We start from the raw sequence: 21,531 nt of genomic DNA on the forward strand, positions 1-21,531 counted from the left end.
TAGATTTTGATCACATGTGTACACACACACACACACACACACACACACGTATTTAAAAACCTAACAAGAGAAATGTTTTCATGAAATTACATTTTGAAAATATTTCAAGATTTATTTTTACAAAAGCCCTTCAGTACTTAAAAACAAAAACATGAAAAGAACCAGCTTAATTTCACAGTCTAAGCTAAATGAAGTGCAAGAAGCAAACAAGCAGTACATGTAGGGCTTCTGTTTGGGGGGGTTTAATAATTTCATTTTTCTGGCTTTATTTTTTAGCATATTTTGAGTTTTATATAGATGTCCAAAATTGGAGATTTTCATGGATCTCTGCATATACTGTAATGAGTAATGTATATGATATACTTTACAGCATACTACTATAATGAATAATTTCTTTGTAATGGTCACTAGTGCACTTTAATGTGCAGAGAAACCTTTAGTGCCCACCAAGAGGGTTTATATGGACCAATTAATGCACAACACATTAGAGCACTTTAGAAATCACACCCCTCATAGTTCGCATTACTACTCTGTGCGGACAATCCCTCAGTTACAAGTAACCATTTCTGGTGTTTTTCTTGTGATTATTGGATACACCTATTTAATTTTTTTCCCTTGGGATATTTTATCAATGTTTATTAGTTAAACCCAAAAAAATCAGAAGCCCTGAGTAAAAGAATTTCAAAAGATCTTAATTGAAAACGAGTCTCCTGTTTTTGGTCACAAACATAATGCATAACTATTATGCAAGAATTAAGGTTTAGTTCAAATCAAATGTACAGTAACAGTAATACATTAATATAAAAATTATTTCAACAAATTCTTAGAAAATTATCAAAGTCAAGGACTGCATTATTTTATGGGCTCAATGTTCAGTGTGGCTTACCAGGAATAAGGGCTTAATAGAATCTATATTAATTTAACCAAATTTGAATACATGGAGGTCAGACATCAAAATTTTTCTGGAACAATCATATTCCAAATTTTCATGAACCAGCAACCCAGACTGGGTACACATAATCCACGGGCCAGACTGTCCCTCCCAAGCAGTGCTTAATTTGTAATGAAAGAGGCGAGGGGATTCAAGCAATTTTTTACTTTCATAAGTGACATAGCAAGCCTAGAGGTGCTTGGGTTATGAACGGCCAAGCCCAGAGGTGCCAGGTCTCAGCCCTAGTACAAATTAACCATTGCCTCCAGGGTTAAAAGCTGTGAGAGGGCACTTTTTGCTTGTAAATCTCCATAAGAAATTCCTCCAAGATTTTCCCGCATCATCATGTTCACTCAACCCTTTCCCCCTATGTGGAAAGCCCTTTGTAGGGCCCAAGGGGGTGGTGTCCGAGAGGCGTCCTCCATGTAGGGATCTAATTAGGGAGAATCTAGGTCTAAGATCTTAGCAGCAACTTTGGAACAACATATGCCTTAGGAACTTAATTAGAACATATGCCTTTTTAGCTTGTGTAACAGGGAGATCTGTCCCCTTTAAGGAGTAGTGGGGATTGGAGCCATCCAACCTGTTTCACGACATTGCCTCTTTAAGGAATAGGTGTTTAAGGGAGCAGCAGACAAGCTTGGAGAATCAGAGCCAGATAGTAATCAGGGAGCTACCTCCTGAACAGGATAAAAACCCAGCTAGTAGCGGACTATAGGAGATAGAAGAGGTTCTGTGTAGCGGGGTTGGAACCCAAACACCAGTAGGCCCGGGAAGTCTGCTGGAGTCAGTACCCAGCCCTATGCAGGAGGGCTGAGGAATCCCTTAACCAGGGGTTCGGATTTAAGACTCCAGGGACCAGGGTTGGGTGAGGCCTGTGGAAAAGACTGTCCAGAGAAGCCATGGTTTGCAGTGTGACTGACTGAGCTCCCTGCCTCACAGGTAACTGGAGGAGAAAACTGGGAACCTGAAGCCCTGGAAGGAGGATGAAATTGGAAACCTCAAGAGGGAAGGGTTTGGGCCTGATGGGCCAACGGAGACTGTGCTTCATAAAGACTCAGTAAATTGAACCCCTGGAAGGAGAATGTTACATTGAATACTCTGGGCAGTGAACAATTACTGGGAGAACTAGGAGGGAACTGAGGGTGAGATGCCTACAGGGCCAGGCAGTGCCACAAGGGGGCATGCTCTGGGATTGGACCCTGTCATAGCTTGACAGTTTCATTTTGAGCAATGGTAGGGAAGAAATTGAATAAAGCAGACTTGGAAACAAATCACTTTCTTCCTCTGGGACATTTGCAAATTCTTTTGTTTCTCTTGATAAGTGTGCCCAGACCAGGATAAAAGACCTGCTGTACTCCGTGGGACTATGGCAATATTAATTTGTTCTTCTCTTTACGATTTGGAATCAAGAAACAAAATATCTGATAGTTATTTCTCAAAAACTTTTACTGAAATCCAGGTTCCCACACCCAAATGGAAGGTAATTACTGGAATGTTATTTGTTCTACTCTAACTTTCTAGGTCTTCCTAGTTTTACTTCTTGTCTGGTTAGAGAGAAATGGGCTCTCACATCTTGTACTTTTGAATGTTATAGATACTCCTGCTCTTTTAAGTCAGAGAATCCAGTGCCATTTCAGTGGGTAGGGATGAGGGTGATAAATGTGGTTAATAAACCTTCCAGCAACATTTTAAATTTAATTCAGCAGTGTTTCATTGCTGCCTGCAGTACTGGTGGTGCTCTCTGGTTACACACATCTTTGTATCCTTAGTGAAGTATTTTTGTAATCTTTTTGGTGCTGCTTTCTCATTTCTGCCCAACTAACTTCTAGTGACATGCCCATTAATCTTGAAATGAGTTAGATGATTAAAGAAAGGCAAAATGAAGAAAAAAAGTTGAAATGGGATTTTAATCACGAAGAGGAGAGAATTTAATAATTTAGACACCTCCATCTTTCCAGGTTCTCAAAACCCATTTTTGTTCTGCTAAAGCACAACAGAAAAGGAATCGGAGAAAGTCCATCCTTACCAAACTTGTCAGATTTAGGGTCCAATCCTTCAATCTTTATTTATGTGACCTAGACACATTCAAGTCAATGGGACTACTCATGTGAACCAGGGTTGCAGGATAGGGTGTTACCTATAAGCTCTAAATACCCTTGACATCATTTAAAAATAAATCACAAGTGTCCTAATTCCAAAGATACGGGGAAAGCTCCTATTGGCTTCAGTGATTGGAAGATTTGGGCTCTTAGTGTTTGTAAAGTGCTGTGAGATCCCTAAATAAAATGCGCTATTCTACAGGAGTGTAAAACACTATAAAAAACCAGAGTATGAAGTTATCCAAAGGTCTTATAATGACAAACCCTTACCTTGAACTTTTTTGAAAACCCTCGAATTCATGAACTTTAAAAACCTGTCTGCATAAAAACTTGGTCTGTGGACTGAAACAGTGTCCTAAAAAGACAGAAAAGGCCTTAAAGTTACACTCTTCATATACAATTCAAAATGAAATGCGCAAGGAGAAAAGCCTGACATATTTTGGGTAAGTTATTTCATGCCCTGTTTCGGAATTCATGCAAGGAGATCTAGGATTTTGCCTTCTCAGAGGTTACTGTATAATTACTACATTCCTCTGCCACCCATTTTATTTCACTGTAATCTTGATAAAACACCGGTCTAATTATTTTAAGCATTCAAGATAATTTAGAAATATCCCTTTATAATTTATTCTATTCATATTTTACAAAGTCCTGCTCATATTTAAAAATGTGTCATTTCCCCTTTTGGGTAAAAATCTCAACAACTGAAGGCTCAATATTCAAACATGGGTGCCCTAAAATGACCAAATTCCTTATCTGAATGCTTTAATCAAGCACTGATGGGCACTTAAAATGGCAGTACGTCTAAGCACTCATTTAAGCACTGAATACCGTGGGGCCAAATTCTGCCCTGCATTACATCCTTTGCAACTGGACTGATGTTGATTCAGGGCACAATTTGAATAGTTAATTAGCTTTGAATTAGCGTTTCGGATGAATTACTCCATCCCCATTTTAATTGTATTGTGAGGATAGTTTTGTGTAACCTGGTACAGTGTAATTATAAGGATGATCTGGTCACCTTTGCACGTGTGTCTGTTTTTCTTTTTATCTTTTCTTTTAAAAAGTTAAACAATCAGCAAAATAAGATGGACATATAGGTCAGAAATCACATAACTAAAATCACTAAGGAAAACGTACAGAAAAAAAAAAAAATCACATCTAATTGCCAAGATACCACAGTGATGGGTGGATTATAAACGAAGTAGCTCACTGTCTTAAACAAGAATCAGAACTCTATTATGAAAAATGCTGATAATTTAAAAAGCAACTTACCCCATCATAAACAAGTGCTTTCCAGGAATGTTCTAGCTTCTTCATTAACCTAAGCAATTAAATCAAAAAAACTTTGTGGAATTCCCTCATCTTGCAATCTCAGAATACTTTATTAAGATAATGGCTTTAAATATAGCAAAATATTTTCATTCTAAACTGCCACTTACCTGTAAGACTGTAGGATATCAATAATACCCATAAATAGAAGCAGCTTCTCTCCTTTATGGCTTTTAGCTGGAATGCCTCCCATTCTAATGGCAACAAAATAATTTTTAGATATTGTATTTTACAGACTTTTTAATATCACTATTTAGAAGGTGAACTGCATTTACTAAAAAAAAAAAAAACAACCCACAAAACAAACAAACAAAAAAAAACCACCAGCAACATTAAGGCTAGTTGTCGAATGCAAGCTGCCCAGGGCTTCTTGCCTCCTCACCAGGAGCAGGGGTGCGGGGTGAAGTGGAGGGGGGGAAGCCGCCGAGGGCCTCTTGCCCCTGGGGAGAGGAGTCCAGGTGCCCTTGCATCTCACCTCCGCTCCCAAGCTATGAAAAATCACAAGACAGCCAACATTCCCAGCCGGGAGTGGGGTCCAGCTGCCCCAGCTCTGGGGGCAACTGGGCTCTAGGTGCCTGGCTTTCTTGTCAATTTCATGGTGCACAACAGCCAACAGCCAGTGTAAGGAATTCAGTGTCTACACAAACACTGCATTGTCCTAACCATAGGTGCCAACTCCCTGGGTGCTCCAGGGTTGGAGCACCCATGGAAAAAAATTAGTGTGCTTAGCACCCACCAGCAGCCAGCTCACGCCTGCAGTGCCTGCCTTCCAACTGCCAACAGCTCTGCTGATCAACTCCTCCCACTCCCTCCCACCCGCTGCGATCAGGTGTTCTGTGGCATGCAGGAGGCGCGGGGTGGGGGTGGGGGTGGAGGAGCAGGAATGGGGCGCGCTCGGGGGAGTAGGAGGAACTGGGCAGGAAGAGGCAGAGTGGGGTTTGGGGCAGAGTGGGGGTGAGAAGAGGCGGGGCGGGGCGGAGTGGAGATTTGGGGGAAGAGGTGGAGTGGGGGCTGGCCTGGGACTGAGCAGGGGTTGAGCACCCCCATGGAAAGGAAGAAGCCAGCGCCTATAGCCCTAACTACACAGACATAAGCCCTATGCCTCTCATTGAGGTGATTTTATTATATCAGCATAGCAGACAAGTTACATGAATGGATTGAGCATTTCAGTGTGTACACCTCCACTGTTTTGTGGACAAAACTGTGTAGTGTAGACACGGCCTTAGAAGCCTACATTCTATTGACTTTCAATGGGGCTTAGGTTTCTAAGTCTCCTGGGCACTTCTTAACATTTTACCCAACATCCCTACTCGTGTAAATAATGCCACAGGATTTTTGATGATCAAAAGTGGTCAGAACCTTAGCTTTAAGACTCATTGAAAACAGAACACTTCAAATAACAAAGTCCCCACCACCATGCTTGAGCATTGGTTCAGTATAACTCAGGACATCTTGTATGCAAATGAGAGTGTAATATTGAACACACTGGGCACAATTCAGCTCTGTCTCAACTTATATTCTAATACTTCAAACATTTAAAGCTGTATATAAATAATAATAATGCCCAGCTCTTATATAGCACTTTTTGTCAGCAGAGCTCAATGTGCTTTACAAAGGAGGTCAGTATTATTATCCCCACTTTCATATGGGGAAATTGAGGCACTGGAAGGTAAAGTGACTTCTCCAAGGTTACCCAGCAGCCCAGTGGCAAAGCTGGGAACAGAACAGCATTATCCTCCCATTAATTTGTTGTACGTTTAAACGCAGACTTCATTAGCTTTAATGGTATTTACCTGCATAACTCCCTGGTTAACCGACAGTTTTAACTTTCTGATCTCCAGTGAACCTTGGTATGAAAGTTTTGAACGCTTTTTAGAAAGTATTTAGTTTAATCCTTCAAATCACTCCTATGTAGTGTCTTCCAGGATGGGAAGATAGCCTGAGTTAGATTTAATACAACGTAGAACAGTTTGCAGAAATAAAATTTTAGAAATTCCCAGTCAATTTTTAACAACAGATTTTGGGGACTTACGTATTTGTAGCTTCTGTGATGACAGATTCCCCAGACTTTCCAGGACCCTGTATGGATTCCATAGCTGTAGAATAGAGAACTTTCTGTCCCCCATGACGTTTGGCATCAGATGCATTCTGGGAACTCTCCCCATCCTTCTCTTTTGTGATACTGTCCAATACATGGATCCCCAGCAGCAGACTATAATCCATGATTTTAAAGCTTTCCAGCACCTATGAATGAAGGAGGACTGCATGTATTGTAACACACACAAATGACTACACATAATTTAATTTCTGCTGTGTAATTCAACCACCTGAGAAAATCCAAATAAAAGGAAAAAACCCATACAGGTATGTCAATATAATGGGTTTGACTAGGACAGTTTGCAAAAAGATTAACAAAAATCATATTTTTGTACTAGCCTCCCACCTTCTGTCTGAGATTCCCAAATCAACTTACAAATAAATGTTAATAAGCTAACCATCACAGCACCCTCATTAAAAGTGGGAAACCTAAAGTACATAGAAATGTAAGACCATTTTCAGTTGGAGAGTTTGGCTCACCAGCAACTCCATTTCATTTATAGTGAGAAAGCAGTTAATTAGTGGTCTTCTACTCTGAAGCACTATGTACATCATTTTTATCCTATCTGATGTACTTATGGATAATCTGCTATACATATACAAACCCAATGTTGAAAAAAATCCTTGAAGGGCAGACTTTCAAAAAGGAAAAGGGGCAGTCAAGATGCCCCACTACCATGAAAAGTCAATCGGATTTGGCACCTAACTCCCATTTGTGCCTTTGACAATCTCTCCGTAACAGGCCAAAACTGGCCAATATAAACTTTATACTTCAACTATGACTTGATTTTTAACCAGTCTCCTCCCCTGGTCCTACCAATCACTTTGACTCCCAGACCTTGACAGGTTCCACTTCCCCATTCTTGCAAGTACGTATAAGATTCTAATCTCAGTTGCACCAGTACGAATCCAGAGGAACTCCATTAAAAGGAAAAACCTCTCTCTGAGTCAATTAACTGTGCACAGGATCTCCTTCAGTCCCCCTTTTTGCATTTTAATACTATATCAGAATCACCAGCAGACAGGTATGAAAGCCCTGTTTGGCACAGGGATAGCAACCTATTTAACTTCCTGTAATCTCAAAGAGAAATATGGAGCAACATGTGTCCTTTTCTTCATGCAGCTCAAGAATGATTTAATACAGATTTTAATACAAGATGCCTTACTGTTAATGTTGTAATTTTTGGCCCCGAACTGCAAAGTTTTTATGTCATTTTACCAGGAACAAGAACAATTTGATTTTACAGAGACAACAAATGAAGCACAGTAACTCCAGGTGTGCCAATTCAGTCAGGCTTATCAGAGCCTGACTGAATTGGTGTTTTACACAAAACACTGACTTATCTTATGAAACCCAGTGCAAATATTTGCATTTTTAAAATGAGATCTGAAAAGATTTCAACATAGCTGGGAGTTATGTAACAGGGAAGGGGAGATCCACCTCCTATGAATACATTTTATCTTACCAACCATTGACTGTAGACATGGATGTGGGGAGGCTGTTTTATTCAATATGCACATTTCATGCAAAAAGCACTCAACACTGTAATAACTAGAAGGTGTGTGTGTATGTATGTATATACACACACACACACTTACTTGATATTAGCATCCATTCTATCCCCATTTTGCAACTCTCCTGCATCTCATGTTACTTTATTGAATTAAATCACTTTTTGTAGTTGTCTTCCATGAGTAACATCAAGGCCTCCTTCTACCACTATTGTTAATGTGGGAAGGCTTGCACAAAAAGTCTTACATTGTACCCTAACTGCAGAAAGGTCAGGTCTCACTCTGATCTCTGGGGTAACTCATGTAAAATGACCGAGCAAGTGGTGTGAATATAAAAGGTAACTGAGCAAAGTCCAACACATACATCTTGCAGAATTCTTCTATAAAAAAAGAGGAACAGGTTGGCTTCAAACAAAGTGCAAGAAAAGTGCCTCCACACACAAATGCATGAGATGAAGCTATCAGCACCCCAGCACATCCTCTGATCCTGCCAATATAGGCTTTTGGGCAGCAATAAAATAAAAGAATCTAGAATATCACATGACAAGATCAGGAAAATATTTCATTACACAGAATGTGGGACTGATGGGTCACTAAACACTTCCTGTTTTATGGCACTGGGAATGTTGAACTGCAAAAACAGCATAGTTAAGGAATACAAGATCCTGTATTGTATGAATACATTAGAATACTAGAGTTAGAGGAACTCACACGAGTAGTTCTCTTTGCCTCTGCCATAGTAAAAAAGTTTATTTTAAAAACATTTATTGAAGATTTATTTTCATAGGTTGTCTATTTTTATAAAAATAGATGGTACAAGACAACCTGTATGTGTTCCATTTAAAATGGAGAGAAAGCTGATGCCTAGCATATTGCAAAAAAATAAATAAAAGGTAAACTAACATTTGCCCTTCTGAAAATACTACTCTGGTATTGCAGCCAGTATGAGTATCTATGTAAATCATGATTTCATCAGCTAAATATGCTTGGGAAGATGGTGCCATTTTCACTTGTGCACTTCACTTAAAAAAAAAAATAAATAAAAAATCAGCTTACATTCTTTGCTTTACTGAAATCTGTTCTTGCCCCATTCTCTAACCCCTTGGGATTAGATACTTCATGGTTCCGCTGAATTAAAATCAAGGGTAACATCAAGTTAATATCTTATACAGTCTCTTGAAAGACTATGGTGTATCTCCAGCTTGCCAGTGCAGAGGGATATATTGTTCAATACAGAAGAACTTTTCTAACTCTGACTGAAGTGATCAACCCCCATCTTATTTTGCCCCTGATCCTTGCGCTAAGCATTGACCAAGAGTTTCATTGCTGTCTGCATTTGTGTTCCTAGATCACTAAAACTAACTATGTACTACTTCCTAGCTGCTACTATGTACTACTTCCTAGCTGCTCTAAATCTCTTGGAAACTGAAGTGAGCAAAGTGATATTTTTTCCTAGGCAGACCCTCAGCACATATTTCATTTTTACATGCAGCAACCTATGTGAACCCTACTGTAGCCGTTTGAATCCTATTCTTGCTCTGTGGACATTTAACTGCACAAACCAGCTGAACAGATCCTGAATAAACAGAAATAATACTCAAATATTTTCACGGTACATTAAAATAGTGACTGCCATATAAATTATCTAGGCTCCAACATATCTGTATGCCTGTTGGTATATGAAACATGTACATTCTGATGACCTCTGTACCTATATATTTGCTAATCAAAGCAGGTAGCTAAGCCCTGATGCAAACTGATCTTAACCATGGTTCCATTTCCTTGTCAAAAGAAAAATGTTAATATGAAAAGACCATTAAACTAGCCAGAATGGGCAGGAAATTAAAAACTTCAGGGCCAATAAGTCATTGTCACCAAATCCTGCAGTCCTTACCTCAAGCAGAACTCCCATTAACCTCAGTGTGATTTTTGCCTGACTATGAATTGAGTAAGGACTCCTAGATTTGGCCCACTGTTAAGACTTGAAGGGGAGGGGGAAAAAACAAACAAACTAAACTCTGCTTCATTTAGAAAACAACATTTTTCATGCATTAATGTTAATGCAAACTAATAACTTTGGTTACACTCATAAAACTTACATGATCCAGTAAATCCTGGTATTTCTATACTTCTAATATCCCAAGAAGTGACAAAGGGCCCACTTCTACAACCTTTACTCATGTTGAATGAGGTCCTAATGTAAGGAGAGAGAAACCTCTCAAAGCAGAGATTGTGATACTACCTCTACAAAAACAGTAAAGCATTGACAAAAGCCTCATGCTTGGTCACGAGGGATCTAGAGATGCAAATGATGTCCCCACTTCCCTAAGAGCACGTTCCCTCTAGGGTTATAAATGGAGAGAGAAATTCTGTCATTTTCAGTTTCAGTCTTTCTGGATTTAAGGGCTCAAATGTATAGCACCAACATAATAAATCTTGCATTTTGCAAGAACTTCTGGATTTACTGACATTTAGACAAACAAGGTTTGCCGAAGTGCTATATTATATTGTAGCAAATTAGTACGAGTTTCAGTGAACAGAAATTACAACAGTCATCTAGTCTGCTCATTAGTAAACAGACATTCTCAGGGCACAATCTCAACTAATGAGTAGGTATGTCATCCCCTTCCCTCTAACCTGGGATGCCCTTTACAAGGCTTTGCTGCTGTAGCCTCCAGTCTGGAGTGCTCACAAACAGCCTCCAACATGTGTGTGTCCATGTTGCAGCCAGCCATACCTGGGCCCTTACCAACCTTGGTTATATTGCAGGTGTCCCAACACATCCCCAGTCCTAGATTTCCCTCAGAAATGCATGTCCTGTACTGCTCAGCCCTCTCCTGGACAATTACAAGCCTACATAAAAAGTCTGTCATTTCATTAATAAAAATAGGTTTCAGAGTAGCAGCCATGTTAGTCTGTATCCGCAAAAAGAAGAACAGGAGTACTTGTGGCACCTTAGAGACTAACAAATTTATTAGAGCATAAGCTTTCGTGGACTACAGCCCACTTCTTCGGATGCATATAGAATGGAACATATATTGAGGAGATATATATACACACATACAGAGAGCATAAACAGGTGGGAGTTGTCTTACCAACTCTGAGAGGCCAATTAAGAGAAAAAAAAAGACTTTTGAAGTGATAATCAAGCTAGCCCAGTACAGACAGTTAAGAAGTGTGAGAATACTTACAAGGGGAGATAGATTCAATGTTTGTAATGGCTCAGCCATTCCCAGTCCTTATTCAAACCGGAGTTGATTGTGTCTAGTTTGCATATCAATTCTAGCTCAGAGACTGCTGAGCTAGAATTGATATGCAAACTAGACACAATCTAAGGTGCCACAAGTACTCCTGTTCTTCTTTTTGCAGATACAGACTAACACGGCTGCTACTCTGAAACCTACAAACATTGAATCTATCTCCCCTTGTAAGTATTCTCACACTTCTTAACTGTCTGTACTGGGCTAGCTTGATTATTACTTCAAAAGTCTTTTTTTTTTTTTTCTCTTAATTAATTGGCTTCTCAGAGTTGGTAAGACAACTCCCACCTGTTTATGCTCTCTGTATGTGTGTATATATATCTCCTCAATATATGTTCCATTCTATATGCATCTGAAGAAGTGGGCTGTAGTCCACGAAAGCTTATGCTCTAATAAATTTGTTAGTCTCTAAGGTGCCACAAGTACTCCTGTTCTTTTATTAATAAAAATGACATCCACACATCTTGTTACCCCAAATGGCGTTTCCAGACATGATGATTTAAACTCATTGGATCAGATAAGACAATAAAACAAGTTTATTTACTATATAGAGATAGATTTGAAGTGAGTACAAATGATGAGACATAAAAGTCAGAAACAAGTACAAAAAAAAGTTAAAATACTACAGGTGCCTAACAAACTATATCAAATCCAAGCAAAGTTTCTCTCACCACATGCTCTCAGCAGTCTTACTGACCAAACTTCGTAGGCCAGGACCCCTACCCCAATTCAATGGCTGCTTCCTTTGTTCCTTCTGGTACAGTAAATTGATGGAGAGAGGGAGGGAGTCTGATAATTTTGATAGCTTTGTCCCTCCTTTGGGGAGCATTTCTAGCTGGGATCAAGGCAACATGCAGTCTGTATGGAAGGGAACTCCATACTATTTCTTTGCCAAAATGCAGATATTTTCGCCCTGTCCCTTTTCCCGTCAAAAATGGCCATTGAGAAGATAATGGCCCATCAGCCTCGTTTACACCTGGCTGAGGCATCAGCTTGCCCTTTGTCTCTGAAGAACTGGTTTGGCCTGCTTTTAGTCATGAGTTCAGTGTGTGTTTATAACTTCACATAAAACACTGCTATGTGCATTTTGCCATGATACCTCACAGGGCATATTTTGTACAAAGATGATTACAATAGTGCGTAGGGTGTGGACATAGGGTGCACAGGCCTCTGTCACAAACTTCCCCTGTTGGGGTTAATACATAAAGGGCTGGCTTCCAGCATAATAGTATCATCTGGTAATGATGCTAATGGTTATGGGTCTGGCTAGAGATGTTGTGAGAGCTTCTAGGTCATGGGCCCCAATTGCCCCTTCTATTCTTTACTTGTACTGTACAAAGATTTAACAGAATTGTCAAAAATAGTGTCCAAGCTGAATTTATTATGTGCTAAGAGGCAATACACTGTCAAAAAGAGTATGCCATAAGGAAATTATGAAAAATTCTTCTACCTCCTCCCATACACATTGTCATTTGAATGATTAGGTTCTCCCTCTGCTGAGTCTTTGAGTTAGTCAGGGGCCCTGGGAATAACCCTAGCGAGAGCCAACCACTTAAGCTACCACCGTTGCACTAAGCCCATGATAAACCAGCTAGTTCTGCCTCTGAACATCATTGTGTTCCTGATGCAGCATGTGCTGTACAGAGACTAATGATGGGTCTGCATGTATAATATGTGGTCACGGGCTATCACAGCACATACAAAATGATTACAGTATAGTAAGACATACTCCTAGTAGAACTGCTAAACAAGTTGTTCACAAGAACTAATACCATGAGCACATGGAATACACAATCAACCTTTTCAGATTTTGCCAATAGATCATTTCTTTTCTAGATGTATTTTCTTGACCCTGAATTTAGCAATACCACCAAAGTCCATCTGAAATCCAAAAATGTACATCTAGAGACTTGAATGCTGATTTCAGTAGACTTTGGATAGTGACAGTAATATAATTGCTAATACTACTGATAAAAAAAATACTTGACCAGATTTTTATCTCTGAATATATTACACTAGGAGAAATGTAGGGTTATTTTGGATTTCAGCTGATGTGAATGAGATCAGAATCTGGCCCACAAACAATAGCTGACTGCCATGGAAACATCCCACATGTGCTACAATACATGTTAGGCAAAGGAGAATGAGATACAAAAAACTATGGGCTTTACATAAGCCCACAAAAAGCAAAATTTGGCCATACAGACATCTATCCCTGGTACTCCATAACACCGCAACGGGTACTCAGCTGCCGTATGAGCTGTAGCATTTGGGCACAACAGATTGAATTAAGGCTGAAAGAAAATAATGCCTAGATCTAAAGTTCTTCTGAGAAAGGAGCTTTTTGTCCTTAACTCTGAATTTCCTTTACTTTAGTAGGTTTAAGTCAGGCCATTAATGTAGCTCTTTTAAAATTTAATTTCCTCAGTCAAGTTCACAATGTTCTTTGCTAATGCAATAAAAGAAAAATACAGACTGTGACAAACAATACAACTCTTACTGGTAAAAAAAACAGTATGAAATATCTGCCCTGTTCTTGAAAATTCATGATCACAACTAGATTAACTATTGTTGCTTCTGTAATAGCTATTTTGAATTTCTAGTATCAGTGAGTTAACTACTCTAATACTATGAATTATGAAACTTATGAACAGACTACACAACTGTTTGAAGTGTTTAAAGACTGCACTTTATTTACATATAATTTTGTAACTATAGAGAATGTTGCCTAACAAACAAACTTGTCTCTTCTTTGTTTTGTCTTCCTGATTCACTGGCTCCAGAGACCGAATAATTTCTTAATACTAAATGTTGCAAGTGTATTCAGAAAAGGAAGAAAAATGAATTCAATTATATGTTAAAAATTCTTTGGGACAAATTTAGCCTTGGAATAGGTGGGCCCAACTTCCATTGAGTTGAACAGGACAGATACCGAGTTACTCAAAATCTAAATTTGGCTCTTTAGTTTTGTTTGCATTCCAATTAAAAATAGCAGACAGACACTTAGGCTGGTCAGATAGCATATATCAAGATGAATTTCCAACTAGAAAAACAGGAAAATTACACAAATTTCCCACTATTTTCTGTCCAGCTCTATTTAGCATTGAAATATTGATTTTCCTTCTTCAGGATACTTTAAAACCAGTAACTCAATCCTCATAACATTCCTGTGAGGCATCTAAGTATTGTCCTAATTTTAAATTGGGAAAACTGAGGCAGAAAGGTTAAATAACTTGCCATAATATAAAAGAGTAAGAGCAGTCTTTAGAACTCAGAAATTTTTAGCTCCCTCACTTGTAGTCACATCATCTCTCTTACTCAGCAAATTGGGGGTTGAGGCTATTTGACTCAGAATTTTCTCAAGAGCGCTACATAAAATGTCCCCCTTTTCTCTTTTTTCTGGAAAAAAGACACTTGTGAGAAAATAATTTAAAAAACTGTAATGCATCTTCTAGTATATTTATCCTTTTTCTAGGTCATTAGCATTTTGATTGACAACTTTTCCTCATTTGTAAAACTGCTCCTGTTGAAACAGTACATCTAATTGCTTAGCATTAGATAATGGATGTCTTGTTTCAACACTGCCCAACAGACTATTCATGCATAATGACATAACTCTCCCAAATGTGTAAAGATACATGCCATGGCTAAAACTAAGCTACTGCATACCCAACGGGTACACCACATCAGGGTAAACACCTGGAAATACAAGCCATCTAAAACTTCGATTTCAGCACTGCAGGTAAGTGCGCTTGCCTTGTTTTCCCTTGAGGCAAAAATTTCATCAGAAAGTTCCACAATAAGACCTTTTTGTCTAAACCAAAAGTCACCACATGGTTATCCTCAAAAACTCCTTCACATGTCCCTTTTCTACAATGCATGTAAACCTGATTATCAGAATTTTTCAGGCGATATTTACAATGCTTAGTACAAACAAAATTTGTTTCTATACAAGGTGGGGTACACACAAATTCTGGATAAACTGGGTTCAGACAACAAGGTTTTTTGTAATCCCACAACAATTTAGTAAATCTTTCAGTTACATGATTACAAGTGTTTATACAGAAGCACATTGACAATTACTGGAATCTTTAGCTCACTTTTGACCCAAGTAGGATGGGGAAAAAACCCAAAACATAAAATTAGGACATTGTGTGGTTTTACAATCCCCTGTGGGGAATTTTGGTCTATAAACTCTCACACTAAAGAGATGCTGCTCATCTGGATAAGTTTTGCCCTCTGTGAGAGTTATAATCTCAACAGTCAGAGATACAAGGAGACAGTTTAGAGGTTTAAAGCAGCGGTTCTCAAACTGTGGGTCGCAGCCCCGTTTTAATGGGGTTGCCAAGGCTGGCATTAAACTTGCTGTGGCATGGGGCCGAAGCCAGAGCCCCACTGCCTGGGGCCAAAGCCCAAGGTCTTCAGCCATGAGTGGCAGGGCTCACATTACGAGCCCTCCCACCTGGGACTGAAGCCCTGGGGCTTTGGCTCCCCTGTCCAGGATGGTGGGCTCAGGCAGGGCTCGGGCTTTAGCATTGGCTTCGGTCCCCTTTTATGGGGTCGTGTAGTAATTTTTGTCATCGGGGGGAGGGGAGAGGGTTGCTGTGCAACCAAGTTTGAGAACCCCGGTTTAGAGCATGGTGGATGGAAGGGGGCTGGCTGGGGAATAAGACTATGGCTGTGGTCGGTGTCGGAAGTGAGGATGGTTAAGGAATATTGTGGTCAGGTGTCTTCCACCGGACAGGTGCTCTGTTTTTCTGATCTGGTCTTGCTTGATTCAGCAGTGAGTGGAAAAAGTGACCAGGTTCGCTGTTTTACTCATCTTCAATCAGAAATTTCCAAAGCTGCTCACAGATGACTCTGACATACAAGAACATGCTTTGTGCGCATGACACAGGATGTAAAGATTTCCAGGAAAATCAAGGTCTTGTCATTGACTCTATCCCCTTAGAATACAAGTTTCTCTGTTACCCACCAAAGCATGTTAGTTTAACTGGATTAGAAACAACAATTTGGAAGGGCCAAAGGGTCTGCACTACTTCGTAATAAACATTTATATCACTAAGATATTATTAGATTACATATCAGCTTTCTTTGATGAATTGCTTCACCTGCCTTGCACTCTGTGGGACTGAAAGGAGACAGAAAGGATGGTGTTGTACTTAAGACACTGAACTGGGACTCCCAAGATAGGATTTAATTCCCAGCTCTACCATATTCTTCCCATGTGACCTTCAGCAAGTCATCTACTCTATCTTTGCCTCAGATATCCACTGTAAAACGGAGATGATAATCCTTCCTTTCTCCCATCCTTTGTCTGTGTTGTGTATTGGGATTGTAAACTCTTTGGGGCAGGGAGTATTCCAGGTGTACATCTTTTACAGTGTATCAGTATAGTGCCTAGCACAATGATATTCTGATCTCAGTTGGAGCATCTTGGCACTACTAACAATGAAATGTTGCCTAACTTTACTTGGCTTCTGTGCCATCTGAGAACTAGTTCAGGGAAAAACAAACCACTACCATACCTCTACCGATTTCCCAAAGGAATCTGACTGCTTTAAATTGAATTATTGCTAATATACATACAGGGCCAGAATCATTCCTCAGATATGCACCTACACTCCCCCGACCCACTCAATTTCATCAATCGTTTAAATATTTGTCATTTAATTAAAAATAATCTGATTTTTAGTTCAATCTTCTCCATCTTTAGCACAAAATTCTCTAAAGACTGCACAATTCAACTCTCTCCAATGTCTGTGTTATATAATTGCAATGTCTTTCATATATTAGTGCGTAACATACATGACAAAGCTTCCATATTTTTGGACAGTTCACATTTAAAACAGTTTCTATTAATATTTATGAAAATGTAATTATGTCTATTGGAAATTGAGAATCTGCACTATGCTTAAATAATTTATTACTTGAAGCAAAGAACAACAGTGTAATGAATAGCATGATGATTAAGAATAAAACCAAGAAATTTAGGTCACACAGTTACTAAACTGACTGTGATCCATTTTCTATTTAACAATAAGAAATAAAGCAATGTTGATTTACTGACCATCATGAGGTAAAGCAGGTCTCAAAGGAAAACCACAGGAGAATTCTAAAGTATAAGAAAATACTAATGGCCCAATAAGAACAAATTGATTCAGTCTGGTAGAATGCTTTATATTGGTACTGTATACTTGATTTTAAGCTTGAAAATATGCATTTCCAATGTGTAATATTCATTATATTCTTTATCTATATAATTAACACTGACATTTTAAAAATAAGTTTAGCTTTCAATTGTGTACTATTGTATAATCTGAAGAAAACAGTATTTTACACTGAACCAGTATCTATTATTCTCCTTCTCAGAGTCCAGCATGGTTTGTATAATATATTAAATGGCAAAAAGCTATGTTAAAGGAATACTGAGACTGTAATTTTAAACAAGATCATACAAAAGGCAAGAAACACAAAAGTTAAAGGTATTTGTCAACTTCAAATCTAGTCATTGAAATAAAAAAATTGTTAAAAGCAATTTAAACAAACTTGCCCCCAAATCCTCCTTACTAGTTTGTGACTTTACAGTCACATTTTTCCCCGCTTTCTAAGAAAATGTTCTTCTCTCCCACTGTTGCTGTATAAAAACACCCACACAAACCAACAAGAGAAAAACAGTATGGATCTATTCCTGAAACCTGATCTGTGTTGGTGGCCCCCTTGGGATCAGGGTCTAAGACTGCACAGAAGTCCTGTGAAACACACAAATACAATTAACTGAAAGTAAGATGGAGATATTCCCCCCCCAACACACACACTTAATTTCTTTCAGTTACAGTAAAATTAGCATATTACTTGTTAAAATTGTAGGTAAAAAAATTATCAGGACAAATGTTCTATTTTTAAGTTCATGATATCTCTAGAGTACCAATAACAATTTGTCCACTGGGTATTTTATGGTTTATCTGGTCACAATTTTTCATTTTTTTTTTAAAAGTGAAAAATGGCCTTTTAATAAAAATTCTTTGTTTTCCCAAAATGCAATTCCCCTTCCCCCCAAAAAACAGGGGGGGGGGAAATCACTCCCCTCCTCCCGGTTTTCCCTCCTTTCTTTCCTATCCTCTCTCTCTTTTTCAGTGGCAAAGTGGGAAAAGGGGGGAAAAAGGGGGAAGGAAGAGGGAAAAAAACTTTAGGATTTTGATGAAAAATGGACAGATGAGAAAACTTTTCAAAATTTGTGAGAAACATTTATGGTTTTTTTACTAGCCATACTAAAAATATAAATAAGTTTAACTAGAAAAACAGCAACAGGAAATGCTACATATACACAATGCAGCCAAGTTAACATAGCCATTGAAACAATAATGGGATGTCTAGTTTAACATTACACTTCTACCTGAAATTTGTTTATCTATTGTTCCACACAACAGCTAAGACTAAAAGAGCTGAAAGATAGGATAATAAAAACCATAGCTGTAGTTCTTGAAACTTTTTTTTTAAACTTATTTTTTTTAAATTATATAGATTTCAAGTGGGTGTTTAACTTCTGTATTTCCTAATTTGTTGTTGAGCCATAAATGTGCATTAAAGTTGATAGAATAGTGTTTGCCATAATTTAAGGGAAAGATACATAGACTGTACATTAGGATACCACAAAGGAAGCACATTAGTCTCTGCTAAAATTCCTAGCAGATGCCTAAGACACATACTTCAGAGTTCTTAACTATTATATATTTTTTAAATGAACCTTTTCCCTAAACTACATAAGGGAGAATATCCTCCTTGTGGGTGGGCCCATGAGGCCATTTAGAGCCCCATTACAGTCAAATGGACTCCATGTGGGCAGAAGGGTCCATCCCATACACAGATAGTTGCAGGATTTGGGCCTTAATCTTTAAAGTCTTGGCCCTGCTGCTAAATAGATCAGACAGAGAATAACATCTGAAATCTGACATACCTCGTTAGCTTTTACTTGCCAAAGTTTTAACTCTGGGGTTTCTGTGAGGTTTCAGAATTTCTGTCAAGTATAATATTTGTTTTAGGGCATTGGCTGATCTCTCCTGAAACAGAACTTTCAACATTTCCCTCCCACCCCCGCCGGCCCTTTTTAAAAAAAAAATAACTGTTTGTTTGGGAATAAGCTCATGAATTGTGCCTGGAATGGAATCAGTGTCTACACAATTTGAGAGAGCACCTGCTGGGTACGTACATTGCTTTGGGGTTTACACTGCTTAGGACTCAGCACTCCTTTTTCCTCCTGAATGTTTACACTCTAATGAAAAAGAAGTGGCTCAGGAACCATTTATAAATGTGGGCAATTGACATTAGTTTAGTAATGACTTGGAAAAAAAACATCACCCAGTACAATAATTGGCAGAAGGACAAAAGAAAATGCCAGCATACATCCAAGTTCTTGTGGGGAGCTATTTCAGTATTGCCAACTCTTGCAATTTTATTGGGAATCTCATATCTGGTGTTTAGCTCATGGGATACTGTGATTACATGAGAACCTCAGCTTTCATTTAAAAATAAAATCAAAAGTTTCTAGACTTCGTGACTGCAAAGAAAGTTTGAAAATGTGAGCCGCCTCCCACAACTCTGCCTACAAGCAGCTGGGACAGGTGGCCGCTTGTGGGGAGCAGCCCATGGGGAGCAGCCCGTGGATCTGGCACCCCTCCGCGCCCCAACCTGCTGCCCCGAGCCTCTTCCCGCTCCCAAACTCCCTCCCAGAACCCGTGCTCCACACCTCAACCCCCTCCCTCTTAGTTAAGTGGCATTTTTCCACTTACCGGCACCCCCTATTCCCCCCACATGCCAGATAAAACAGCTTTTACTGTAAAAAGAATACAGAAAATTATTATTTTGTAAAACCCTCATGGCTATTAAACTAATCTCATGATTTTTGAACACTTGTGGTTGGCAATACTATCATTTCCTAAAAATCACTGCTATAAAGTGCAGAGTTTTTCCTTTCTCAAAATAAAACTGTCTGTTCCCATTGAAGAACAAACATATTAGTAATTGAGTAAATGGTTACTAGACAGCAGTATGCATCCTACCAGGTAACAACAGGGTACCTCACGGTCTAGTGATTAGTATTCTAGTCCCCCTCACCAACCTATTTAGGTCCTTCATCAGGATCCCATTTGAATCATAGACTATCAGGGTTGGAAGGGACCTCAGTAGGTCATCTAGTCCAACCCCCTGCTCAAAGCAGGACCAATCCCCAGACAGATTTTTGCCCCAGATCCCTAAATGGCCCCCTTAAGGATTGAACTCTCAACCCTGGGCTTAGCAGGCCAATCCTCAAACCACTGAGCTATCCCTCCTCCCCCACATTGAAGTTAATGGGAATTTTGATGAAATCCTGGTTTCACCTGCAAATTTCAGATTCTAATCTGAATTCAACCCAGATTCAAATTTAAAGTACCGATCGCCTGAAATAGCTGAGTTTCACTTCATTCAATGCAAACATAAAGTGATCCATTACTTGTAGAAAATAAACAGATGCAGATGGCTGCTCTTCCTCTCCCTTTTCCCCCACCCCTCTCCCAGTGACATACATCAGGCAAGAATTTGGATCTAGATACAACTTAATTTTAATACATCTTGACAAAGCTTAAAGTCTGATGTTGCATCATTTGCTACTGTAAATCTTGCATTGTATATTCCCTCACCTTTGTATATAATATGCTGTACACATTATTTAATGGAAAACAGGATTGTAATAAGCAATCGCAATAAACGAGAGCAGTGTTTTCTGAAGCAAGGGGTGTGTCTGCCTGAGGGGGAGCATCACAAAATAAACAAATAGAAAATCCTAGCTGGGGTGAGATGGTCAAAGTGGGAGCACACACACCTCTCAGTAGTTTTTTTAGTCTCAGATTTGGTTTTTAAAAATGTAACTCCCTACCTCCTATGATTGCAAAAGTAAACCTTGAAAATGTGAATCACGTGCAACTGACACATGAATGTCTGCCTGAGTTTGCAGAGAGCCTGAAACAATCATTCTGAAGTGTGAGTAGCCCCAACTCCTCAATGAGTTCTAACCCAGATGTCAATGATAATACAATGCAAACCATGTTAACTATTTCACTGTTAATCAAACCATGCAGAAAGGGAGATGAAGTATCGTTCTGAAAGTTTATGTAATCTATTCTAAGTGATTATTCATACTGGGTAGGCCTCTAACACCACATGGGCAGGACTGAAGTTGTAGCAGTTGGTTTTAGGGTGACCAGATGTCCTGATTTTATAGGACAGTCCCAATATTGGGGCATTTTTTTTAAAAATATGG

General features: G+C 39.0%; 1 protein-coding gene across 3 annotated transcripts in view; it reads right to left on the reverse strand.

The window, feature by feature from the left end:
- Positions 1–21,531, reverse strand: part of PIP5K1B (phosphatidylinositol-4-phosphate 5-kinase type 1 beta) — a 170,238-nt gene that overhangs the window by 44,598 nt on the left and 104,109 nt on the right. For all 3 annotated transcript variants that reach the window (XM_054032396.1, XM_054032394.1, XM_054032395.1), the window contains 4 exons: positions 6,398–6,609; positions 4,476–4,559; positions 4,309–4,357; positions 3,304–3,388 (listed from right to left, as the gene is read on the reverse strand). In XM_054032396.1, the coding sequence (XP_053888371.1) occupies positions 3,304–3,388; positions 4,309–4,357; positions 4,476–4,559; positions 6,398–6,609 (430 nt within the window). The remainder of the gene's footprint in view (positions 1–3,303; positions 3,389–4,308; positions 4,358–4,475; positions 4,560–6,397; positions 6,610–21,531) is intronic.

The sequence above is a fragment of the Malaclemys terrapin genome, chromosome 6 (assembly GCF_027887155.1).
Source record: "Malaclemys terrapin pileata isolate rMalTer1 chromosome 6, rMalTer1.hap1, whole genome shotgun sequence".
NCBI lineage: Eukaryota > Metazoa > Chordata > Testudines > Emydidae > Malaclemys > Malaclemys terrapin.